This window comes from Nilaparvata lugens, chromosome 11 (assembly GCF_014356525.2).
Source record: "Nilaparvata lugens isolate BPH chromosome 11, ASM1435652v1, whole genome shotgun sequence".
In the NCBI taxonomy this organism is placed as follows: domain Eukaryota; kingdom Metazoa; phylum Arthropoda; class Insecta; order Hemiptera; family Delphacidae; genus Nilaparvata; species Nilaparvata lugens.
In genome coordinates, this window is record NC_052514.1 from 11,890,364 (window position 1) to 11,918,319 (window position 27,956).

General features: G+C 34.1%; 1 protein-coding gene across 3 annotated transcripts in view; it reads right to left on the reverse strand.

Annotated features, from left to right (window-relative positions):
* Positions 1 to 21,532, reverse strand: part of LOC111047055 (symplekin) — a 41,272-nt gene extending 19,740 nt beyond the window's left edge. Inside the window, exons 1-13 of one of the 3 annotated variants that reach the window (XM_039437589.1) lie at positions 21,424 to 21,532; positions 20,696 to 20,816; positions 20,305 to 20,501; positions 18,542 to 18,775; positions 15,830 to 15,985; positions 14,924 to 15,072; positions 13,335 to 13,489; positions 11,752 to 12,024; positions 10,054 to 10,251; positions 8,009 to 8,155; positions 5,639 to 5,780; positions 4,524 to 4,734; positions 1,878 to 2,064 (exon numbers count right to left, since the gene is read on the reverse strand). In XM_039437589.1, coding sequence (XP_039293523.1) covers positions 1,878 to 2,064; positions 4,524 to 4,734; positions 5,639 to 5,780; positions 8,009 to 8,155; positions 10,054 to 10,251; positions 11,752 to 12,024; positions 13,335 to 13,489; positions 14,924 to 15,072; positions 15,830 to 15,985; positions 18,542 to 18,775; positions 20,305 to 20,501; positions 20,696 to 20,791 — 2,145 coding nt within the window. In that variant the 5' untranslated portion in view covers positions 20,792 to 20,816; positions 21,424 to 21,532. Of the gene's footprint in view, positions 1 to 1,877; positions 2,065 to 4,523; positions 4,735 to 5,638; positions 5,781 to 8,008; positions 8,156 to 10,053; positions 10,252 to 11,751; positions 12,025 to 13,334; positions 13,490 to 14,923; positions 15,073 to 15,829; positions 15,986 to 18,541; positions 18,776 to 20,304; positions 20,502 to 20,695; positions 20,817 to 21,419 lie in introns of all 3 variants that reach the window. The other 2 variants (XM_039437590.1, XM_039437591.1) reach the window with 2 other exon arrangements.
* Positions 21,533 to 27,956: the final 6,424 nt, after the last annotated feature.

The window sequence follows — 27,956 nt, forward strand, 5'->3', positions numbered from 1 at the left end:
TCACCAACATTGTTGCTGACGTCATGAGCGTCAACCTCAAAACTGTTAATGACTGGTGTCTTGGAGAGGGACTAATTATAGATCCCTCGAAGACTGCAGTCATTCCATTTACAAGGAAAAAGAACCTGGAGTCTCTCTCCAGGTTGAAACTTGGATTTACACGGCTTGAAGTATCAAGTACAGTCAAATATTAAGGGCTGACCATTGACTCAAAGCTGAATAGGAACAATCATTTAAACAATACACTGCATAAAGCTAAATGGACGCTTATGACGACCAGAAGATTTGCAGGCTCCATGTGGGGGATAAAGCCTCACATAGCTCTCTGGCTGTACAAGGCAGTAATAAGGCTGGTAACTTATGGATCACTGGTCTGGTGAACCAGGTTACAGCCACAGCCAAACTCACAAGTCTACAAAGGATGGGCACACTTCTAGTCACTGCAGCTTTCAAGAGCAGCCCATTGGACATTTTTATCATGACAGAGGCACGGAAATCAGCCTATCGACTGAAAGTTGCAGGCCAATGGAGAGAAGGCCTGTCTGGAACAGGCCACTACACAATCGCCAAAGCTGTTCCTCACAGCCCTGTGCTTGAGATGACGTCAGATGTCATGAGCACAGAGTTGGTTTTTACTAAACCTTTCTCTGTTAAATTCTGCTCTAGAGAGGAGTGGAAGTCTGAGGAAGGGCCATATCCCAAAAGAGGCAGCCTAGAACACAAGTCTATGCGAATCTGGGACAACACTGCACCATCTTTCTGGCAGAGATTTGGGGCATCATGACTTGTGCCAACATAGGCATTGCCAGGCGCTACTGCAATAAGCATATAGTAATCCTGTCAGACTGCCAGGCAGCCCTCAAGGCTCTTGACTCCAATGAAATCAAGTCCAAATAGGTGTGGGAGTGCCACAAAACGCTCAGCAGGCTTGCAACGCTCAACTCTGTGCATCTTGGTTGGGTACCATAGGACGTAATGAGCGTGCAGATGAGCTTGCTAAGCGGGGTTCTGGTATGCCATTCCTTGGCCCAGAGCCGGGCTGTGGCATAAGTAAAACAACTGCCTTCCACACAATAAATAAATGGTCCACGGACTTACACCACCAGCAATGGCAGGGTCACCCTGGTCAAGCACTTGGCAAAAGACTGCTGGCAGACGCAAGCCCTCGCTTCACCAGCTGGCTGGTGAGTCTGGGTAGAGGTCAGGTCAAGCAGTTGATTGCCCTGATAACTGGACATGGCCACTTCAGGAAACATCTCCACACAATTGGACTCAGAAATGAAAGCCAGATGTGTAGGCTTTGTAATCAGTCTGAAGAGACTGCTAAGCATATCATACTGGATTGCGAAAGTCTTGGAGCTAGAAGGGCTCTGTTTGGCTGCAAGCAGCCAGGTGGGGAATGGGATGTTGGTATAGGGAAGAAAATCCTGGACCTTGTAAAGGTCACGGGAGTTGGTTTGCCTAACTAACATACTTTGGGACACACAATAAGCTTCGGTTGACGTGTGAGGTTCTTTGAACCTTTGGATCTTTGAATCCGTCCCTTCAAAACATAAACATGAAGTAAAAGAAAAAGACTACTCAAGTAAAAGAAAAATATCAATCAAATCAAATCATAAATCATTAAAAATTGAGTATTCACTATTTATAAAAACAAAAATTATAATAAATAATCTTATTGGTTCTCGTGGCATTTAATCATGATCAAAATTTAACAGGCTTTTGTGCAACCGGTACAGTGTGATAATACAAGCAGAACTATCAATACAATAGAAGTAAATAGATTCTGTATATAAATAAAATTATAAATCTCAGTACTGAGATTTATAATTATATTTATATTAAAAGTAGCCCTAAAGAAAAACAATTCTGTATACCTCAGTACTCTCATGCGATGTGTAGGTGAGCAAAGCGTTGAGATAGACAATCTGTTTGGGAGGCCGCCTGATGACCAACTCCTGCAGTATCGTCAGTCCGATCACGTCGCGACTTGACAGCTGTTTCAGAATTTCCACCACCTCATCGGTTATCAGTGGTGCCTCAAGGAACAATCGGAACAACAACCTACAATCAGAAAGATATCATGATGAATATAACCTAATATAGTATATTGATAGGACTACTTAAATTATTTAATTATTATATTGGGCCATATGGATAAAGTTGAGCATTTGCTTATACTTCTAAAATATGGAACATTTGCTTCATTTTCTATGAATAAACGTGAGCAAAACCTTTTGCTCATGCTCATCAAAAAAATAGTTTGAGCATTTGCTCAAAAGTAGAAGCTTAAAAATACTCGAAATTTGTATGAATAAACTAGTGCATTTGCTCAACTTTTGAAACAAATGCTTCAAAAGAGGTGAGTCTAGTCTAGAGCAGCTTATCACCTTTTGCTCATAGTAAAATGGCTCAACCAATTCGTATGAGGAAGAGGAAACTAAAACAGATAGAATCACAACCAATAGTTGAGAAATATAAAACTCTTTTTAGATTCAACCATGATATATATCACCATTATTCCTACAAAAGAATAACAACAAAAGATAGCTTTTGTATGTACCTGATATAAAGATAGCCATCACAAAATAGGAAATGGGCATTTAAGAAAATGAGAGTGTAGATGATTAGAAGAAGGCTATTGATATTATAAGAATATGCTGAAGATTATTATAGAGATGACATTTTTTACGCAATTATTTCAAAATTCTAAACTCAACTAACCTAAAACTATTCATAAGTAGAAAACAGAGCAGACGACGCAAATACAAGCGGTGCCCCTACTTGCATATTTAGCGCTTCCTTGAGCTATAAAGACAAAGTAAGGCTACAAAAGCCAATCAGCTGATGAAAAATCTTTAAAATACGTGAGCATTTGCTCCAGAGTTCAGGAGTATAAGGTAAAGCTTATTCATATAAAAATGAGCAAATGCTTTTGCTTCTATCTTTTGCTCATGAGCAAAACCTTATGCTCCATGCTCTAGCTCATAAGCATTTGCTCTGGTTTTATTCATATGGGTCATTGTGTTTATATGAAAAAGTAAAAATATGGTAGTAGTAGTTTCTTTAATAATTAGATATAACCTATTTTTTGGAGATGTTATTATTTTTATAAAATTTGGAAGTAGAACAGTTTTGGTCTATGCCTGTTGCTTGCTCTCCCTCTGTAGTCATATCTACCTATATGATTTGTAATTGTATTAATGAATGGATTGATAATTGAGAGAGACATTTACAACATCTAATTCAGTACATGACTCGCTTTATTAATGTGGGTTAATCTTCTTATTCAATTACAGTATTTCTTCACTTCTCAACAATAACTCCACTTCTAGCAGTATTGTATATTTTTTCTCTTTTGAATTGTTAGACATTATTAAGTATTATCATAGAGAAACCAATAGCGTAAGTAGATATCCCATGGTATAGGGCGTTTATATCACAACTTTTACTGTTATCTCAAACCGATTACTGTCGATTATAGTAGATTTTTACTGTTTTGGTCGGTTGAGATTGTATGAACGGCACAATATGAGAGACTGCCAGCGTCACATAGCTTTATGGGAAAGAACTACGTGGACTATCGGCTTGAGATAACAGAAACAGTTACGACATAAACACCCTATACCATGGCATACCTACTTATGCTATATCTCTATGGTATTATTTTATCTTGAACTGTATTGTCTTAGTGAGAAATAAAAAAGTTACAGAAAGAGTTCATTAAGTGAAGCGGCTCATTCCAGTAAGATTATAATTTAAATAAAACAGTAATAAACAGAGAGTCCCTTTGCACAAAATCATGTTAAGATTTAATCATAGTTAAATGCCACGAGAACTAATTACACAAGCCTTCTTTTCAAAACCGCCTAATCCTATCGGTTCTCGTGGCATTTAATCATGATTAAAATTTAACAGGTTTTTGTGCAACCGGTACAGAGTGTGTTAATACTAGCAGAGCTATCAAATTAATTGGAATATTGGATTATATTTTTTTTATTAATGAAAGTTACAATATATGCTGGCTCATACACTATTTCATAGTTCACATTGTAAAATATAGATTAGGCTTTTTTCATTTTTTCATTAATGGGGAGTCCGGTCTCACAAGGTGTCAAACTATCAAATGATAAACCGAAAAACTTCAATAAAAAAAAATTATAAAATACCAGTATGTAGAATATTTTTGTGTAGTTTGAGAAGTTGATATTGTGGTAATTATTCATATTGAATGAAAAAGACTAAGAAATTGTCAAAAACCACAGATTTATCGATACTTAGAAAGACTGCACCAAAGACTTACACCATTGTCAATCTCTCATGAACATATGATTAAACAAAACAAGATAAACATATGATAAACTGATAAAACAAGTTTATCAGAGATTGACAATGGTGTAATAACCAAAACCGGTCTTTCTAAGTATCAATAAATCTGTGGTTTTTGATAATTTCTTAGTCTTTTTCATTCAGTATGTAGAATTATTATGAAGATGCGAGAGCAATATCTCTGAAATACTCACATATCTCTCTCCTTGAGATCATTCTTATTGATAAGAGTCTCCACAAATGACTTGAGTAGATTGCCGTAGTTCTGATCTCTCTTCTTTTGATCAGGAATCAATGCGGACGGCAACCTCTTGAAACTTTGTAGATAAGCGTATTCCTCATACAAACAAGAAAGACCCAACAGTAGATTATTCTTAACGTCGGAGAGGATGTGGTCTAGAATGGCTGAAATTCGAGAAAATCATCTCATTAGAAGGATTTTAACAGATGTTTACATAGATTATAGCAGATAAATGATGAATGTTGAAAAACCATATTAAGGCCCGGTTGCACAAAAGCCGGTTAAATTTTAACCGTGATTTCACGAGAACCAATCAGAGAAGGCTTTTTGATAAGACGGCTTCTCTGATTGGTTCTCGTGTAATTTACTTATTAAATCATTCAGAATTATACATCTTACAGAAAAGTACCACAGGCTAACTTACGCCCAAAACGGTTCCAATTCTAATTTATACAACAGTCCAAATGTAGCTAGAGGTTATGTGAGTCACTTCAAATTCTTCAATTACAAACTCAATTTACAATCCATACACACAAAAATCATTTTCGAATTAAAAAAATACTTTTAAATTGAATTAAATTAATTATTACAAATGATAATTGGAAAATTCCAAACTTTGAAAAAACTATAAAATTTTGCGACCGAAAAGACAAACACAGTTTTAGATAACGCTGCAAAATGTTACAGTTTTAGATAAAATAAGTGTTTTACGCATAATTTTGATAGAACTTTATAAATATTATGAATTTGTATGGAATTATCGAAATAATTCAGATGTTTCATCACATATACAATTAATCATGAATTAATCACGATTAAAATTCAACCGGCTTTTGTGCAACCGGCACTATGTTTGAAGCCTTGCGACGGCGACGATTTTAGCCATTTAGCTTGAGAAGTTTATCATTTTTTATGATGAAGTGAAAACACACAACATATTGTGTTTTTTAGAAATTTCTTTACAAAAGTATTAAAATTTTTTATTTATAACATTTTTTATTAGTAATTGATTCATTTGTACAACATCGTTTATCATTTGAATGTTGTAATGAAATGAATTGAACCTACCTTGTCGAATGACAGGATTGAAAGAGGTGGCCATGGTTGCCACCATTTTGCAGCGTAAACTCAAAACTCCACCAGCGATTGCCCTCTTCTCACTCACCAATATCCGCTTCACAGCTGCTACCGACATAGCTTCACGGTTTTCCTTCGAAAAAAAAATAAGAAACTTGAATAAGAAACTTGAATTAAACATTTTCATGAAACTAAGTTCTACTAAAATACGATGAAATACAAAAATTTCTCATCACTTACAACATCTAAGTAAGCAACACCATTGTTTTCCTTTGGAAGATTGACATAAGTTCAATTTTCGAACATCTTCATGAAACTGAGTTCTACTAGAATACTACAAAACTTTCCATTCACAGAAAATGTCAAAGTAAAGATGGGTTTTCGTTCATGCGTAGTGATTCAACTACTACGGAAGAATGCTCTTGGGTAGTGTACATACTTTCACAAGTTTCAAACATGTGAACATAAGCACAAAAAGTATTCTTCCGTAGTCGTCGAATCATCATGCATAAACTAAAACCCACCTTGAGCAGTTCAATTGTTTTCCTTTGAAAGAAACACGAAAATAAGATTTTCAAATATTTCCTCAAAGCATAGTTTCTACTATAATACATTGAACAATAATTTTCCATCACTCACGACGTCAAAGTAAGCAGTACAATAGTTTTCCTTTAGAAGAATACAAAAGATTAATTTGCGAATATTCTCTCAAAACATTTGTAGTATACTTATTGAATTACAAATTATTCATATATATTTATCTATATTTGAAGTATATTTTTATTGAATCATTTAGCTTTACACAACTTCAAGAAAAGTACCACAGGCTTGAGCCCAAAACGGTTATAATTCTAATTCATACGACACGACAGTCCAAATATAATACTATAAACACATTTTTTTTTATCATCACTAGAAACGTCCAAGTAAGCAGTACAATCGTTCTCCATTAAAAGTAACACGATAGTTTTAAGGCTGTGCAAAGGCTAAAAATAAACTTTCTACTCGTGATAATTTTCAAAGTTTTTCGATTTGTATATCATCAAGCTATCAAAATGAAAAAGTTTTCTCAGGAAAGCATTTTTTTCCGATCATTACCTTTTGAGATATGAGCGTCTGAAGTTTGAATTTTTGGGACAGAAAATTTCAAATGCGGTAGGAGATAAATCCATGATTTTTTGAAACAAAAATTTTCTGAAAATATCAATTTTTGAAAAATTTATTCAATTTACCAAAAATAACTCAACTAAAAGTTATTTTTAGTAAATTGAATAACTATCTTAAAAATTGATATTTTCAGAAAATTTTTGTTTTACTAGATCAACAATACTATGAATAATCTATCATCTAAATCGCATGGTTTTATCTCTTACCGAATTATGAAATGTTCTGTCCAAAAATTTAAACTTTAGGCGCTCATATCTCAAAAAGTAATGATCGGAAAAAAAATGTTTTCCTGAGAAAACTTTTTCAATTTGCTTAATGATATACAAATCGAAAAACTTTGGAAAATATCACAAGTAGAAAGTTTATTTTTAGCCTTTGCACAGCCTTAATTATTGTATGAAGAATTGAAATTAGAACTTTTTAGAACTCGTGCCTGGAGCACAAGGCTTCTTTTTCTTATTTTTCCAGTAAGTAATACTATAATAAAATAGTAATACTGTTGATTGTAATGTAGGTACTTCCATTGTGCGTGGTTGTATGCAGATTTATAATTGGATCTTGTTATTAGTTTGATCTGCTGCGAAACATTTTTTCATGTTGTTAATTTAGTCATTGTTAGAATTGTTATACTCAACTCATTTGTATGGTTATACCGTGTACAAATAAAATGATTTATTATATTATTATATTATTATTATTTTTCCAGTCGCGCCAAGAACTATTGTATTTTAATGATTATTTTCATTTGTAGAAATATTTCTTGTATTTGGCAATAATGATTACGATTATTAATGATTAAGCTCTGACAAGCAGTGTACTGAGGAATAATCCTATAGGAAGGAGACCAGCTGGAAGGCCAAAACTAGATGGTGGCACCAGGTCCGGAAAGATATGAGGAGGATGGGCCTAGAAGAGGAGGACGCGGGTGACCGAAACTTTTGGAGAGGCTTAGTTGATGAGGCTAAGTACCGACTGGGGTACGAGTGGTCACCGCAGTAAGTAAGTAAGTATTTCTTATTTTCAGAACTCGTGGCTGGAGCTCAAGGCTTCTTTTTCCAGTCACGCCAAGAACTATTGTATTTTATTGATCATTTCTATTTGTAAAAATATTTCTTGTATTTGGCAATAATAATTACGATTATGATGATTAGAAGGAAGTTGTGAAGATGTTAAAGTAGTTTAATTGGAGCATACCCTTGTCAACGGTTTGGTTATTTCGTTGAGTTTGAGTGACCTGCGTGATCTCTTCGAAGGCATTTGAATGACGGCTGGCAGGTTGGCTGTTTTCGGATCATCCACTGCCATCGACGCTGAGGCTTCTTCTTCCTCATCATCGTCTTCCTGCAATAATGTTGACATTTAATCATCTCATCCCATGGTTTTTATTGGGAAATTTTAAACTGTAAGATACTGTCAGCCTATTGGTGAAGGGAGAAAATAACCAACTTTTCATTAACCTTCCGGTGGTCGCGCCCTTCTCAATCACACGAGCAGTCACGTGTTATACTTTTTACAACATCAAATTTTCCAAGTGTTATGTACTCTGTTTACTTTTAACATATGTATTAATTGTATAATTACTTTTTCCATCTTCTTGGATTATTTTACGACTATGAACATTTGGATGATTACCATTTCATAGCCCAATAAGGTACACCAAGCAAAGCCATCAATTCTGTGTTATTGGTTCGTTTACAGTCCCCATATACAGTCTTTCTCTATTTTATGCACAGTGCGACTTATGCACTGTGGCGACCAAATGGCACCTAAAGACTGAACCATTGCTCAGTTGATACTGTAACTCAGTGGAGTGATGGGGAGAAAGTTTTAGAATGCATAGGTGACTCATTCACTGACACCACCCCATCCAATAGTTTTGTGCAGCAAAAAAAACTGACACTGTTGTACTTTTTACAACAGCGCGACTCCCGGAAGGTCAAGTAATGCACTAGCAAGTATTGGTAAAGTAAAATAATATCGAGTGAACTGGCTGGCTCAGGTCTGGTGTCAGAGTTCTCAGGTCGCAACTGATCAACTTCAGGGCCTCTGACATGACCTAACGACTGCTTTCACTGTTTGTGTAGTTGAGAAGTTGATATTGTGGTAATTATTCATATTAAATAAAAAGAAAAGGACAAAATAAGAAAAAAAGACAATTTCTTAGTATTTTTATTTAACGACTGCTGTTTAGGCAGCCGAGACCACGTGTCCATCCGGAACACGGGAGTGACCCGAGAAAAATATCTTGCCCCGGGCTGAGAATCAAACCCAGGCCTATGGATTATAAAGCCAGCATCTAATCCACTCGGCTACGGCCACTCATTGTTAAAGTAAAATTTTGTATTTATTTATTCAACAACTAAATCATAAGATGATTGGAAACGAAAAAAACAGGCTTATAGCCCTTACTATTCCATTCCCGAATTTTGATTACATACAGTATTAGTCCAAAAGAGATTAAGATTTATTAAGTATTTATTTATTTTCCCTGATTATAGTAAAATCACTTCACTTGTATGGGCTACTTTATTAAAATTAATAAAAACAATGTTTAAAATGTTTTAAATAGAAAGGGTACTACATGTTTTATATTGTTTTTATTAAAATTATAGTATACATTTTGACAATAATGCAAGTTACTGTATCGTCCACCACACTCATTTCCAGTGACTGTTTCTTTCCCAAATCCGGAGCTTGATAAAATAAAAGAAAATTGATATGATAAATAATACAGTACTGGTTATTGACAGATAACCTAAGGCATAGAGGAAGCATTGACGACTAGAGAGTTCATCCTCATATCAAGGAATGAAACCCAGTTATGATCGGTCGATACTATATAACTAGCGATACCTCTTAGGGCTTTCACTTTTTGTGTAGTTGAGAAGTTGATATTGTGGTAATTAATTATTCATGATATTAGATAAAAAGACCAAGAAATTGTCAAAAACCACAGATTTTATTGATAGTTAGAAAGACTGGTTTCGGTTGTTACACCATTGTCAATCTCTGATGAACATTAACAATGGGGTAACAACTGAAACCGGTCTTTCTAACTATCAATAAAATCTTTGGTTTTTGACCATTTCTTAATTAATCTTAGTGCTTTATTGTACCCTCAAAATAGCAACATGGAAATGATGTCTCTAAACGGCGAGAGCTCTTGCACATCCAGCTTGTGTGAACATAACCGCATCATCACTTTCACAACAGCACAGAACATATTCCATGGTACTCACTTCTAGTGGTCTTTTCTTTCCGAAATCCTTCCAGGGCGTTTTGCCCTTAGTGGCGGCGTTGCCAGGTCCCAGTCCCGCTACCGCGATCTGGGTGGCCAGCAATCTGGCAACATGGCGGATTTGACCTTGAGTGCCAGCTGCTGCTATCGGCGTGTAGGTCGCACTGAACACAGACGGCATCGAGTCTGGTAGCTTGTTCTGTGAAAAAATAGAATTGCTTATATTAAGAGCAGACAATTTATTAGTTGTTTGAAAAAATACACCCAAAACATTACTATAGTCAGGTCCACATTATAATAGTAGTATTTAATTAGCATTGGCGATGCTATCCTTGTCTATCATTCGACAAAGCAGATAGCGCTATCCTATTCTAGCTCCGCAACGTAGCCAGATTGTTTTTGACAATATAGAAATATAATCAATTATCAAGAAAAATTAAATATCAATTCTGAAATATCAATCATGAAAATTTATTATTAAACAATTTTAAAGGTACATTTTCTTGACGAATAAAATTTATTACCTACTTTTGACATGAAAGAACAGTTAATATTAATAATTTTGATGATGTAGCCTACTTATTGTATTAATCAATAAAGAATCAAACAATACCAGCTATCTTTTATAGAAGGCGGTAGCAAGACAGAAAATCGGCAACGTTGTTCTTTTATCTTTCTCCACTGCAATTATAACGTGGACCTTACTGAACGTGTTACATTTTTTTAACGAGGCTGAACGTGTTAATTTTGAGGCCACCATGCTGTAGAGAGTCGTTACATACGAACATACATAGTGACATAGGAACATAATAGTGAACAAACATAATACAGAGCCATCAAGTTAGGTCAGCATAGCCATCATTAGCAGAGCCATTGATAAATAATTAGATAACTAAATGTTTACTAGAAAAACTTGAAGGTTTGTAGATTATGGGTCATGAAGTTGTCTTATAACATAGAGGAAATACACGGTGTCCCACGAAAAGGTTTACACGTTTAATTTTATATTACGTGCCCATTGTAGAAACAAAATGGTGGCAGTAGTTTTTCCAGGAAGCGAATTGGTAAAATCTTCAATATGCCGCCATTTTGTTCTTTTAGAACCCACTTTGTAAACTGCATAAAATTTGAAAATGTTAGGTGCATTGATAGGCACGTAATATGAAATTAAACTTGTAAACTGGGACACTGTGTATATCATAAGAAGACATCCCATGGTACAGAGCGTTTATATTTCAAATTCCACTGTTAACTCAAGCCGATAGTCCTAGTAGGTCTTCTTCGTGAAACTATGTGACGCTGGTAGTCTCCCATACTTACACCCTCACCCGGCCAAAACAGTAATAATAGCCACAGTACTCGGCTTGAGTTAACAAAAATCGGTTTGAAATTTGCAACATAAACGACCAATACCATGGAATAGCCTATCTACTTATGCTATCTTTTCTTTATTCTTAAACTCAACAATTTGAGTGTTCTTCATCTTGTAAAATAAAAACTTATAATTTTTCACTATAATTTATCTTTTTTCTAAGCTTACACTCAACAATTTGAGTGTTCTTCATCTTGAAAAATAAAAACTTATAATTTTTCACTATAATTTATCTTTTCTCTATGCTTACACTCAACAATTTGAGTGTTCTTCATCCTGAAAAATTAAAAAAAGATTATCATATTTGAAAGGTACTAGTAGACTTACCATAGCCATAATGACCAGATCAGCAGTGAACTCTGGACTGAGACGTTCCACAATGTACTTCTCAGTCAAGTCAATGGAGGTTTCTGTGACAGGGGCAGTTTGGGAAGAGGAGGGTGCCACCCCCCGTCTCTCCTCCTCGCCACCCGAATCCTCGGCCGCCTCCTTTTTGATTTCTTCCACCTTCAGTTTCTTTGCAGATTCGCTCTCAGCCTGTGCCGGACGTTTCGACGATTTACGTCTGACGGGCACGTCTTTTGGGTAGGCTTTCATTACCTAGAATTGGAAAAGATTAATTAATTTATTTAATCTTTCAGAATTACACAACTTCCAGAAAAGTACTAAAGGCTTAAGCACAAAACGGTTCCAATTCTAATTTAAGTGACAGTCCAAATGTAGCTAGGTTATGAGACAAACAACCAACACAGATTATTAAATTTGAAAATACTTTTAAAATGAATTAAATCATTTAAAAACTAATAAAAAAGTCTAAACTTTGGAGAAACTGTAAAATGTTGATACCAAGAAACAACACACACGTTTTAAAACTTATCAAGATTAACTAACTTACTGATAATTCCACAAAATCATACATTATTTTATAGATGAATCATTCATCTTCAATAGTGCAATTGGTTGAACAATAGTTTTATTCGAGTAAGAATATCAATAGTCCTTGGATCACTTAGTAAGAACAGAATTGAATTGAATCGCTGCCTTTATTAAAAATCTAGGAGGGCGAAGTTAGGGCGCAGCCGGCCCTCTCTTACACTTAACCCTCCATACGATTCTAAGTTACAACTAAAACAACATCATAAACCATGAACTAAAGTAAAAGGAAACAATAACTTAGAAAAAAAATTAACAAGAAAATTATATAAATATAATAAAAATAAAAAAAGAGAGAACTTGAACTCCTTCCGAATTTAAGTTCGTAAAAGGGGTTATGCAAAAGGAAGAAGAGAAAAGTTAATACAGTTGAGAATTTTCAGTCCAAATCCATATATTATTACGGTAGAAGTAAGGGAAGAAGGAAAAAAGAAAGAAAAGAAAAAAGGAAAAGAGAAACAAGGAAGAAAGAGAGTTCCAAGTGAGAGAAGGTATCTTTTAGAAGGCTGAAGTATGAGAGTCGTTAGGCCCATTGACGGCTTGAATAATGATATATTCAGGCGAGGTAGAACTCAAAAAATATAATATATTTGGCTTTATATTATAATGCCATAAGAATTCCAATTGAGCTATAGTCCATAGAGTGTCTAGACAGTCTAGACAGACATAGAGAGTCTAGAGTGTCTATGTAAGAGTGACTTACATAAAGGTAAGCCTGTATTTAAATGTCAAAACCCATGATTCAAAGATAACTCCACGAATACATTTCATACGACAATAAAATATTTCAAGGTATGATAATGTTTGAACTTATTTTCCTGAAAATTCTTCAAATTTTCATTTTTTCTGTTGGACAGCAATAAGCTCAAAGTTGGTGGTAATTTTAGCACATTACTTTTCTGACTCGCTGACTTCTGAAACCTCCAGAAACAGAACAATAATATGGAATGATAATAAGTCTTAGGCTTATTACTAACTTCATTGTAAGTAGCTCCTAGATCGGTCAACAGTGTAGTGATGTTGTTCAAGTAATCGGCTGCTTTCGGGTGCTTCAGCAAGTTCAGTAGTTGCAGCTTCAGATGCTTTCTCACTGAGCTCACTTGCGATTTCGACAAAGTAGGCGGTAAGTTCACTGTTGGAAAAGAAAAAATATATTAATTGCACGCTTAGTAATTAATTACAAGGAAAACTTTATGCAATACAGATAACTAGTAGTTCTGTAAACAGTAGACCTCACGCAGTATTCTCATCCACAAGTACCTGATTGAAACTATAGATCTTATGGAAATACAGAAACAGACTGGCTTCTCCACACATCTTGTCAGCTGATTTATGATGAATAATTCTATAGTCTGATTTTTACTCTAATATTGGCGTATGAAGGAGGCTCCTTTTTCCCTTTTATATTATCCTTGAAATGCAAAATTTCCAAAAACGCGATTTACGTCGACGCGCAATTAAAAAAGGAACATACCTGTCAAATTTCATGAAAATCTATTACCGCGTTTTGCCGTAAATGTGCAACATATAAACATATACACATTTAAACATTAAGAGAAATGCCAAACCGTCGACTTGAATCTTAGACCTCACTTCGCTCGGTCAATTATCAAAATTCAAATTTAAAATTATATACAAACATTATATACGAATTAAATAAAATTATAAACAATTTCAAATTCAAAATTATTAAAAAATTTTCATCAAATTTTAAAAATAATTATCAAAATTCCAGATACAGCCTAGTGAAAGCCTAGCATCTGACATGAGGTTAATTTTATTCTCTGGAAACCAACTGACAGGAGTATAATGTAAAATCATGAATAAAGTACACATATTTTGAATAGATAGTTAACAAAAAGGTAATGGAATAGCTTATCTATAAAATTATCATCTAAAATGTATTTTAGAGTAACAAAATGACAAACGGGCACAGTTCAAGTTAATTAATTTCGCGATAGTTCTGCTTCTTTAAAAAATACAAATTTTGCAGTATTTTGTTGTGAGGGTGATGCCCACATGAGCTCAAGGCTTGTGCGTGGGTAATGAGGCGGATGATAATAGGAGATGAATAGACCTACAGTTTAAGGTGGTTTTTGAATCACCGGGAAGCAATTTTACAACTCATGAATCATATTCAGAGGAGTTGGCTCATGTGGTCACCCTTCTAAGGGGTGATCAAGTATATCATAAGTACAGTTTGATCGGTTATTTTTTCTGATAAAGTAATTTCTCTTAATTCTTATTCTATATTCTGTAATTTCTCTTTATTATTCTGTATTTTTACACTTGTAGACATTTCAGGGAATTTGTTATTTTTGCGAGATTATAAGAAATGATTACGAGAAATGAGATTATCGTTTCACACTACCATATTTAGAAAAATACATTTTAAAAACTATTCTATTCTAGGATATTTCATTCACTTTTTGTGTAGTTGAGAATTATTTAATATTGATATTTCATTCATTAATTTATATTACTGGAAGTGAATATTCAAATTGATCATTAAATCTGATTGAGACTTGCTGAAAATCTATGAAAATTAATAATTACTACTACTTACTGTGCAATGTTTCTAGTGCCGCAACCACTTTTCCCATGAATGTAGGCCTCATTTTAGCAATAAGTGTCAGAGATCCCATACAAGTCATCAAATTCACGCTGGATATGTGCTCTGAGCCGTGAAATTTCACCATCAGAGAGAACAATGTCCTGCAATTAGAAACATAGTTCAAATTAATATTGTAATCGCTTAAAGTTGCGGCAAACATATCAACTATCAATATTTATAATTCGATTAATGATTTACGTGTAATTTATATTGTAAAGTATATCAAGTGATATGTAGGTACATTGGTTCAATAGATTTACAACTAGAGACAATAGGAGTAATGAAAATAGTAATAAATGGAACCACAATCACATAATTGATTAGAGATGAGTAGGATACTTGTTTCAAGTGTTTGTGTTTTGTTTCAATGTGGAAATTGGTGAAGAATTGGAAAGTCGCACATAATCTTTATTTGGACAATTTATTTTATGAAATTGGGAAGAAAAGAAGTTTTGGACTGTAGCCTGTTTCTTTGTCCTTAAGTTGATTGTAAATGATAAATAAATAAATAAATATGGGACATATTAGAAAGAAATAAATCTAATATTTGTAAGGAAAAAAATCTAGTACTAGAAGTTTCTTGGCCCTTAAATGTTCAACAAAATATACTTTTAAATCGACAAAGAACAGGATTATTGTGATTAAGTTCAATTATTGTAACTTGTGAGTTAAGTAGTAATATTTGACTGTAATTTCAAATCCTGGCAAAAAATTAGACACTAGAGATTCCAAACAAGAATAGTATGTGAATAAGATGATAACTTCACAAATTGATTGAAGACTTGGTTTAGAGTTATCATTCAGTTATTTTTTAAAAAGATAATAACAAATTAATATTCTAAGGAAATGAATACTTACAATGCCTCTTCCTCCAGCTTTCTTCTCCTAGCAATTTTCATGCCCAGTGGAATATCTTCTAAACTGAAGTCATTCTCCCGTTGTAAACTGTCTTCTTCAGGATAGGTCTGACACAGAACTAATGTTTCCAGGAATTTTACTGTATGCGTTCGAATTCTGAAAAATTTATTGAGTCCTTTATTTATGTAGATTACAATATTTACTGGCTTATACACTTATAAACAATAGCTTACAGCAAAATTATAGATGAATTTACATAATATAGACTAAGAAAATAATTACTGAACTGTATTTATGATAAGAAAAAAAGCAATTTGGAAAAACTATAGATAATATTGTTATGCATCTACATAAATTGGCGGAGCTTTGGACTGTAATTTCAAATCATAATCAAATGGAACCATATAATCACATAATTGATTAGAGATAAGTAAATATGAGACATATTTGTAAGAAAAATCTACAATTTGTAAGAAAAAAATCTATTACTAGAAGTTTCTTGACCCTTGAATATTCACCATAATATACTTTTAAATCGAAAAAGAACAGGATTATTGTAATTAAGTTCAATTATTGTAACTTGTAAGTAGAAATATTTGGAAAGAATATTCTTTGGAACTTTAGAAAGAATATTCAAAATATCCTTCCCACTAACTCTCTACCAAAAAATGGGAGAATATTGGATGAAAGAGATTTGGACAATCCCATACACGTACAGTTCTATATGGAATTAATCCACTCTTTAATAAAGAACCACCAGGAAACGATTTTCAAATTAATGAATTTTATATACAAGAGTCGCCTCTTCAGGTGGTCACACTTTCAATACTCCGAGTAGCAGGAACATGAATCTTAGCTCATCTTATTAATAGCTTATCAGAGCGCCACAGTTGCCAAGGCAACTTTGGATGCCTTTAAAATTCTAAATTGTTGAGTAACCAAGGTAGCTTTGGGTACGGCTGAATAGGTTTAGGACTGTTCAGGGAAGATGCGAAGATGTTGTTAGGCACCTCGCATGTTAGAACTGTTCAGGGAAGATGTTTCAGAGAAACAACATGCGAGTTGGGGCTTTGCTGTTTCTCATCTCTGAGATTGTGGCGAGGTGTAGACTATGCACTCACATCCTTGAGTCATGCCCATTGACTACTTTCCCTATACTATGTACAATGTACTTTGAGTTGAGCATCAATTTTCAACACAGAGCTATTGGCTTTATATTACAAGCTGTAAGAACAGTGTATCTTTACTCAGATTGCTATGCTATGAAGTTTGAATTTAGCATCACTTTTTAATAAACTAACTGACTGTGACTGTGAGATGGTTGGCGCAATGAAATATTTGGGCGTGATTGTTGACGAAAAACTCACTTGGTCCCATCATATTACTAATATTTATTATTCATTCTTAGGTAAAATCACAAATCATATAAATATGATTGAGAAGGAACAACAGGCTTGGACAAAAACTATTCCATTCCCAAATTTTAAAATGTCCAAAAAAGGAGGTTATGTTTCTGCTGCAAAAAGTTTAAGTTCAATTTTAGTCCAAAAATATATATTAGCAAAGAATTTTAAATTTAGAAGAATTAAGACACCAATTATAGTTAAATATAAAACTTGATTATCACTTAATATAAGAAGCCATCTGCTGTTAATACTGAGGAAATTCTTCTTTTTGGATAAATTTCTTCCTATGAGTATCCTGAGGCAGCTATATTTTGCACTTGTCGATTCAAAAATCAGCTACGGTATACATTGTTGGGGCTCCACTTACATTAGACAACTTGAAGCCCTTAATAACTATACAAAAATCCATAGTTCATGCCATCAAGAAGGAGGGTAGATTTGAACATTCTTTTTCAATCTTTCAGAGTCTCAGATGCTTACCTCTAAGATATATCTATGTTTTCAAGGTATTGTATATGTTCTATGTCTGGAAACTGTGTTCATGGATGTTCCTAGTTATCAAACTAGGAGAGTGACATCTGATTTACTAAGACTTCCTTAATCGTATACCACTTGTTTCCATAAATCGTTTGTATTTCTTGGGCCTAAGTTTTTTAACAATATTTCTTTTGAAATTGTGAGAACACAATTAATCGACTTGTTTTTAAGACATAAGTTCTTGGATGGCTTATGCCTATCTAGAGATCTTATTCAATGTGATTTCATAGTTAAAATACTCTGATAATGGTGGTTATGCATTGGGAAAATAAGCTGGGATTGGAACGTGAGCATGGAGTGTGAATGTGTGAGTGATTGGTTGCTAATTTTTCTTTCTTTCTTATTTTTCTATAAATTCATGAATTATCAAATATTCATTCCTGCTCGCAGACGTAGAATATTATACTCTCAACAAGCAGTACTTTTCTATCCAAATACACAAATATTAGTCCTGGTTTATTTATTTATCACATTGTGTACAAATACTTAACATGAGGAAAGGCACAACAGGCTCATGCCCAAAACTGTCCCATTTCCAATTTATACTATACTGTATACTGTTTAGCATGTTCGAATCCTTGTCTGAAGTTATTGTTTAATAATTGAACTATTAAGTACTTTATAATTATTAACTTATTACTCTAATATTCTTAAGCTGTATGATCTTTTATAATTTGTTGAATTTGTATACTGTGAATTGGATTGAATAAAAATTTGGATTTGAAAATTTGAATTTGAACTGAATATTTTTAGCAGCGTCTCCCCTCACCCATCATTATCACTATCGACGAGATCGACAATGGCCTTCTTGATATTGCACATCATGAGCCACACGGCCTTCATCTGTTCGGTGATGTGGGTGGCCTTGCACACCCAGTTGAGCGTGCACCGGTACACCTGACTGGCCGCCTGAATCACCCGTTTCTGCACCTGGGCGCACGAGTCTTGCAACAGCATCTGCAGGTTGGGCACCACTTTTGGTAGTAGTTCGCTGTCTTTTTTACTGCAAAGGAAAATTTATTTATTTGTAAATACAATTATTACAAATCATATAAATATGATCAGGAACGAACAACAGGCTTGGCCCAGAACTATTCTATTCCCAAATAGACAATCGATCAGCATTTGAATTTTCTTCAACTGAATGATAACGTGGGGAATTGGGGCTAAGCCACATGAAGCGTTTTCAGAGTCGGCAGGGCAGAAAGTTCTCCGATTGGCCAATTGGGTTGGCACCTGAGAAAACACTTCATATAGGCTTGGCCTTTGATGAATTTGGTGGAACATGAAAGGGGGACAATCGATTATCATTTGAAATAAGTGAGTATTAAGTCTAAATTGAATAATATGGCCTATTAAATTGTAAAAACTGATTGGAATTGGCAGGATCTTGGCAGTAGCTCGCTGTCTTTCTTACTGAAATTAACGGGAATGGTAATAATTTAAAATTGGAAAATATAATGTCTAAATGAATACTCAAGATTGAAATCATAGAGATATTAGAATAGATTCAAGAGAGGTGACCACGTCACACAGTTACTTGTTATTTGAATGAATCAATTGGCCGTGACATAATATCTAAGTATACTGAAGATTGAATAGTTTGTTGATATTTATTATTTGATAATAAATTACTCGTTTGTAATAAGAGATAGTCATTGTTCGGTTGCATTATGAAAACCGTAACATAGTAAATTTATAATTATTAATTTTCTACATAAATAGAGTTTATTTCTTGTGTAGAGCGCAGCGGTCCTACTACTCTAAAGTATTTAAATTATTTTTATTTTAAGAGAAGTGCACTCCAATAGGGCTTATGCATAGGTGTGCCCATATTTATTTCGCTTTATGTTTTTGTCCTCTAAAGCAAAACAGAAAATGTTAAAATAAGTTGTTTTTTATAGTGGATTTTCATTAGTATTTTTTTATTTTTTGTATTTTTAGCCGGTACAATGTTTTGTGATAATATTTTGTGCGAAATAAATTAATTTTTGAATTTGAGATTTAATGAATAATCAGTCTTGATAACTTCAAGTCTCCTTTTACTGGAAGATATGACACTATATGATTGAAGATATGACACTAGTTCCCCGACAAACAACAACAAAGAAAGTAGAATGAATCATTCAAATTTAATTGAGGCGGAGATCACTTTACTGGTTTTCTTTTTGTAGTCCAATATCCAATGTCGTGAACGAGGCCAGGTTTTTCTTGATCGACCGTGTCAAGTAATTAAAAGACAATAAGTCCAAGTCTGTATTTTGCAGTCAAAGTCCAAGACAAATTAAAGTCCTACCAAAGACAAAGGTTCTGTATCTGAGGAGTCATCATTAGTGGTAAAGTTTGTGATTAGCACAGATACACTGTCCTCCTATAGTATGTTCTTCAACATACTCTGCTATCAAGTGTTATTTTTTGATCATATAATTCTTATAAAGTTTTAGAATAAAGTTTAATAAGTTTTACTGTTGGCAGATGAGTGTTTAATAATTCAATCACTTTATACTAATGAATGAGGATAACTTGGATTACCATGCTTCTTCAATGAATCCAACGATGAATTTTCTGACTTCGGCATTTTTATCGATTTGGAAACCTACAACTTCGTGAAGGAAATTGTCAAGAATGTGTGGTTCCTTGTGAATGATGAACTCTTGCACCATCCTCAGCAACTCGATCTTCCTATTGGCATCTGTTGACAAGGATGCTTCGTTGATCCATTCGACAACCTGAAACATAGTTTGATCACATGAATACAGTTTGTTACACAATTTGAATACAATTATTCTGCTAATTTGAGTTAATAATTTGTGTTTGTTTGACCGTTACAATAAAATTTCTTAATTATCATTGTCAAAACTGAGTCTTGCAATATCGCATAAGAGAATAATATCAATAGTCATAATTATTGTGATGAACTCACCTTTTGTTCCGATGATTTGTCATCTTTGGAATAAGACCCAGCCTTTTTCTGACTCTCCAAGAAATATTGGGCTGCGGGGCTTCGATGAAACGCCATCTCTTCAAATAGAGACAAGTTCTAACTGCAATAAAAATGGAATGTTCATGAATTGAATAGAATAAAGAGGAATTATAACTAAAGAAGAGAGATAAATAGCACAAAGTTTATAAGTTAAATATTAATTAATCTTCATTCTGCAAGATGTTCAATTGGAAGTTAGTCAACTAGGAGTTGACAAACATGTTTATAATAGACCTAAGTTTACAAAAAAATATCAAGTTATTAGGTAGTTGGTGAGTTTCCAAAGATAATAAATTGTATTTCATATTGATATTAGCTCGTCAGTCATTTAAGTAACTAAATTCGGCAGTCAGTCATTACGAAAGCATCCATACGGCAATAACCTCAAACCTAGTTTCGCTATAATATTAGACTAACGAACAATTAAATATTTATCGCAAAATATAATTTGATAAAATGGAAATATAATTTGATAGGAATGGGCATGAAGATAGCATTTCTAGCCGGGCTATCTATGGAATGAAAACTCTTTTATTGTTGACTATCTGCAATTAGGCCATTAGTCTAGAGCTTGCTGAGTTTGACAAGTTTCAATACAAATGAGTTTGTTGTTGAATTTTGAGAGTTAAATTATTGAAGATTATAAAAAAATTTCAAATATTACCTACATAGACAAGAATATATAATCTCTCATGAGAATAAAATTATATTATACATACACAACAAAAAGTAACATAACCTAAATTCTGATGATTTTTGTTTTGAGAAAATGGTGACCAATCTGACCACTTTCTCACATCCATTAGAAGTGGTATCGAGTAAACAATTATCGAACTTTGATACTTCGATAGCTACTCTCTTGACCTCTCTCTCAGGTCTGACACTACTGTAACAACAGAGAAATGTATACAATATTGTTTCATTTTCTCTGCTAGCATCTATTCTCTGGAGCATGATACACAAACAAGAAATGCTGAAACGTTTTTGTAGGAATAATTATTATGAATGCTAGCCCCACTTCTACCTCTCCTCAGCGTTTTTAACTCTTTCAGCCAAAACTGTCTAATCAGCTTTTAGTTTTTAAAGTTGGAAAAAATTATTTTTCTTCTTAAAGAAGGAAACGATGTTTGGGGGTATGTCAAACCTTGTGGTTCATGACACTGATAACCCGCAGTCAGATGTGTCAGATCTGATCCAGGAATTGAGAACTCATCGACATTCTCAGGATGTTCCTCCAGAGATTGCAGGTATAATACTGCATTATTCTTCTTTAACAAGCTGCCAGCATGGGTGAAGCATTTGAAATTGGGTGCATTTGAGAGAGTGATGAATCAATTTTATGACGTTCATGGCCTACTACAGTAATCAGGAATTTCTAGACAATGACTTCACTCAGGTATTCTGCCATGTTATAAGGTGCTTTAATGTTTAGAATCTTGATTGGATCCCACACACTATATAATCTTGATCTTAGTAATGTATAATGTAGTTTTCTGTATGATGACACCATGGATCCCACAAGTGTGGGTAGAGATTCTTGCAACTTTCTAAAGAATGGAAATTCTAAAGAATACAATATTTTTTCTGAATACATAGCATACATTTTAAGTTGATTTTTTTCATTTACTTCCAGCATGGGATAGTAGCCTACACTGCATACGACTACCAGTCTACCACTTCTGAAATGATGCTGGCTAATTAGTCTCTTCAAATGGAGTAAAATAACTTTGATTTTTTGTACCCCTCAAAATATATGGGTGAGGGCTGCTTGCACAAATGTGGAATGGTGTTAATCTTTGATAAGCTAGCCTTCACATATGAATAATCATTAATAGTTACTAGTAGTTCTGGGAAACAGTAGACCTCGCGCTCAGTAAGTTACATTGACCTGTTGTTATGTTTTCTCAAAAATTAATAAATAATTTATTTCACCATTTAAAAAAAACAATCACAAATAAAGAGAAAATCAAATATGATGAACAATAAATTTAAACAAATACAAGTGTTAACTTGAAAATAAGAAAATAATAATACGAAATCATAAATATCTATTTATATATAATTTATGTGTTATATATGGCATCACCAGCAAAAGAATAAACTTTGCCTGCTGGTGATATCTTGAATATTGATACTGAGTTTTTCAATCAAAAATTTTCATTGATGAGTAGAGTAGGCCCAACTTACACTTACGCGACTCAGGTCGAAAAGAGATAGCAACTCTAGTCTCTTCTGGATGCAGCATGATTTTTCAAATGGTGACGTCGTGGAGACTAGAATCGATTGGTGTGAGTATCACCATTTACGAACACATGCTGCGTCAAGAAGAAACTAGAGTCGCAGTCACAGACACTCTAAAGCTCAACTCACACCTAAGCGACTCAGGTTGAGAAGAGACTCGACTCTAGTCAAGAGGATGTGTTTCCAAATGGTGACAGTCACGGAGACTAGAATCGACTGCTCTGAGTGACTGTCACCATTTGGAAACACATGCTCTCGACTAGAGTCAAGTCTCTTCTCACCTGAGTCGCGTATGTGTGAGTTGAGCCTTAATGTTCTCTGCATGATGTACATCAAAAAGGGCCAACAAGACCTGATAACCCAGTCAGATGTGTCAGATCTGATCCAGGAATTGAGAACTCATCGACATTCTCAGGATGTTTCTCCAGAGATTGCAGGCATGATACTGCATTATTCTTCTTTAACAAGCTGCCAGCATGGGTAAAGCATTTGAAATTGGGTGCATTTGAGAGAGTGATGAATCAATTTTATGACGTTCATGGCTTACTACAGTAATCAGGAATTTATAGACAATGACTTCACTCAGATATTCTGCCATGTTATAAGGTGTTTTAATGTTTAAAATCTGGGTTGGATCCCACACACTATAATTATAATCTTGATCATAATAATGTATTATGTAGTTTTCTGTATGATGACACCATGGATCCCACAAGTGTGGATAGAGATTCTTGCAACTTGTGTTCAGTCTTCTCCGAAAAGAAAATATGAAGAAGAGAGTATATCAATGACCTTGGAATAGATTCATTTTCAATTATAGATAAATTTTATAATAATAAATGAAAATTCTAAAGAATACAATATTTTTTCTGAATACATAGCATACATTTTAAGTGGATTTTTTCATTTACTTCCAGCATGGGATAGTAGCCTACACTGCATACGACTACCAGTCTACCACTTCTGAAATGATGCTGGCTAATTAGTCTCTTCAAATTGAGTAAAATAACTTTCATTTTTTGTACCCCTCAAAATATATGGGTGAGGGCTGCTTGCACAAATGTGGATTGGTGTTAATCTTTGATAAGCTAGCCTTCTCATATGAAGCCTTCTCATTAATAGTTACTAGTAGTTCTGGGAAACAGTAGACCTCACGCTCAGTAAGTTACATTGACCTGTTGTTATGTTTTCTCAAAAATTGATAAATAATTTATCAATTTAAAATGTCTAGAAAAAATCCCAAATAAACATAGAGCTTTTTTCTATTGTACCGTGATGTGTCGTCCTGGAATGTGAGTGTGAGCGCTGTTATCAGGTCTGGCTGCAACTGTCTACAACGTTGATGGAAAGATACATTTTCAAGATGTTCGATGTTTTTGAAGGGGTAGTATTATAGTCCACTAGACAGCTGATTTATGATGAATGATTCTATAGTCTGATTTTTGACGTGACAACGTCTTATAAATTGGTTTGCCGGGTGACACTTCAAGAAACTGCGTTACGTTCCCACGTTATGCGCTCACAATGAGAGCGAGTGAGAGCGTTCGTTTCGGTTCACGGTCGTCTGGAAAGAGCACGAATAGGAGCAGTGGCGAGCAACGCAACAGCAGCCCGAAGACATTCACCTGGAGAGAGAGTGAAACGGAGCAATCTCCTGCGACTGCGCCACTACTTAGTGAATAGGTTATGTGAATAAGTATAAGTGGATAGGTATAAGTGTAAGTATAATAGGTATAAGTGAATAGGTTATGTTGTAGTAATCACAATGTTGTGGTAGTTTTCAATCACAAAAGTAGTATAAATCGTTTCTCAGCCAATAATAATTTGTTTAACTTGAAAAAATGAGCGCAACTTGCTATGTAAAAAATTGAATCGAGCACAGTTAGCCCGCCTAAAAGCGAGAGAGACAGAGTGATTTTGTTGAGGATGTGTGAAGGTAAAAATAAAATTTTGTTAATATGAAATTCAGTGCGAGATTCTTTGTATAAATTAATGTTTTAAATATAATTCTTTGTATAAATAAATGTTTTAAATTGTTACTATTATTTCATCCTTCTTCCAACTATAGGAATGAATTCACTTTAAAATTATTTTACCACTCAAAGTCGTTGTCACGTAAAACTTTCGCCTGTACACCAACTTTACAGGCAACTATGCAATTTTTTACTCTAATATTGGCGTATGAAGGAGGCTCCTTTTTCCTTTTATATTATCCTTGAAATTGAAAATTCCAAAACCTTGTATATACGTCGACGCGCAATTAGAAAATAAACATACCTGTCAAATTTCATGAAAATCTATTACCACGTTTCACCGTAAATGCGCAACATAAAAACATATAAACATTTAAACATTAAGAGAAATGCCAAACCGTCGTCTTGAATCTTAGACCTCACTTCGCTCTGCCAATAAAATGATCCAGCTTAGCATTATTGGCATTTGTAAATGTGGGAGTTGGGCATCATGGTCAATTTAGCTCTAGCAAATATCTTTATGACCTATTCACAAACAGGAGCTGGAGAACTACTTCCGTTAACAGTGGTTGTGGCTACAGTAACTATTGAGTAATATAGTTACTGTAGTTGTGGCTATAGTGAGGTCCACGTTATAATGACAGTATTTCTTCAACTTTGGAATTGCTATCCTTGTCTATCATTTGACAAAGCCGGTGGACCTTTTCTAGGTCCACAATGATGCCAATTATGTTTTTGACAGTGTAGAAATATTATTAATCAATTCAGAGAATCGGCATCGCTATTCTCCTATCTTTATCCACTGCCATTATAATGTGGACCTCACTATAGAGACAAAGTGGAACAGTGGATTAGAGCTATGGATAAGTATCAAAGGTTGACAGTGTCGTTCAATAATTGATAGATTGTTGATTATCGATACTGCTCATCCATGGATGTGAAAAGGTGGTCACCCGAGAAATAGTTTTGTAGCAGTGGTGCCAACTTACAAACTTCTATACTAAGAGAAAATAAATACTCTGTCTCAAGAAGAGAATTGAGAATCTGATTATTATCATTAAGAATATTGAGAACATTTTCTCAGTAAATGATGGATATCTTCAAAATGCTTTGAAAAAAGTTTATTAGCTGAAGAAAATTCATATTAATCGACTGTGCGATGTCGATTTTAGTGGTATTTTGATATCGATGTTGGTTGTCGACTCACAGTTGAACAAGAATGAACATGAACTCTGAAAAATCGTGAAGTAGCTCGTTCGTTCGTTCGGTAGCTATTTTCATTCTTTTCGTGTATCGGGTGATTTTATGTATTTGATACTCTACTAATAAATTTTAACAAAATATTACCTTCAGAATTTTATTCCGGGTTCATCGGTTATCCAGAGATTTTGAATGTTCAAGTTATTTTATGTTAAACATGTAGAAGAAAAGTGTTGGTGCTGAAAATGTGACAGTCTACCCACTTTGCCCAGGTGCTGTTTCCTTCTTCTTCTACAAATTATGGTAAGTGTAGAAATAAAAATCCATATAACACTTCATTTCTTATTGTAATAACCTTATTTGTCTGACTTAAGTATACTGATAAGTTTTACAGCATTGCTTTTATGTTATGTTCTTGTCTTCAATGTTTGTCCTAGCCTTTAAATACACCTAGGTAGGCCTACCTATTGTTTTTAAAACTGCTACTCTTATTTTTAAAATGTGAAATGTATGAAACATTTTTATATAACCGCTACATCATTCATTCTATCCCATATCCTAGTGGAATCTTCTTGTATACCGTGGTACAATTTTTTGTATAGTATGATACATACTCCTTTTTTATATTATCCACGATTACATATTTTAAAGTCTAATATGATTATTATAGGCACGATTTGTACAGATATAACATTGAACAAGATTGATAGCGTACAATCATGCAAAATTCTTTAGTTAGATGCAACCTAACCTCACAATTTATCAAGGTTCTGTTTGCTTCTCAACTAGGCTAAAACAAATTTATCTGTCACAAGACTTGTTGAGTTAGTATGTTTATGCATGCAACCACCATTTTAAAGTTATTTGAGCACTATTATTTTCGATATGAATGTATCAGTAACCTATATGAAAGTTTTTTTTGCTGAGGATGATGCTCATATGAGCTCTAGGCTTGTGCATGCATAATGAGACAGATGATGATGAAATATGAGTGGACCTACAGATAGGGTGGGTTTCAAAAACTTATAATTAATAACAACCATTTAAGAAAATCTTATTCAACTTTTAAAATTCTAACTAAGATGTTTTGTTTTGTGCAGATGATTATAGACTCTGATAAGCGATCCCAGTTAATGTGTTCAAGAGATCATTATCAAAGTGGCTCATTGGAAGAAGATTTTATTAGTAAAAGGGTATTTTTGATACAAGCCTTACTGGACAGTGATGCTGTCTACAAGATTCAAGATTTTACAGTTCACATATAATTTATATTTCCAATTATTTGACACCATCTATCCAGGAAGACATGGCTTTAATCACGACATATTTTGATATGATTTGAAATTTGAAGTTGAAACTCCTTGATTTCAATCTAAATTCTTGGATTTGAAGCTTTCATTGGTAGATTGATATTACTTTGCATGAACTATGAAAACTGAATCTCTGCATGGACTAGGCCTATGAATGAGCATGAGAATGGAGAAGTTAGGTCCTAGGTACGAATTCTTAGTGCCGGTTGCACAAAAGCCAGTTAAATTTTTTATCGTGATTAATTCCACGAGAACCAGTCAGAAGCCGTATAATCAAAAAGGTCTTCACTGATTGGTTCTCATGAAATTAATAACGGTTAAACTTCAACCGGCTTTTTTGCAAACAGGGTCTTCGATTTTGTAAACTTTGGTGATACCGTACTGTATCAATCTTTGCATGAGCTATAAAAAACTTTATGCATCTTTGCATGAACTTTTTAAATAACTGACTCTAAGATCGCATTGGATGCGTTAATG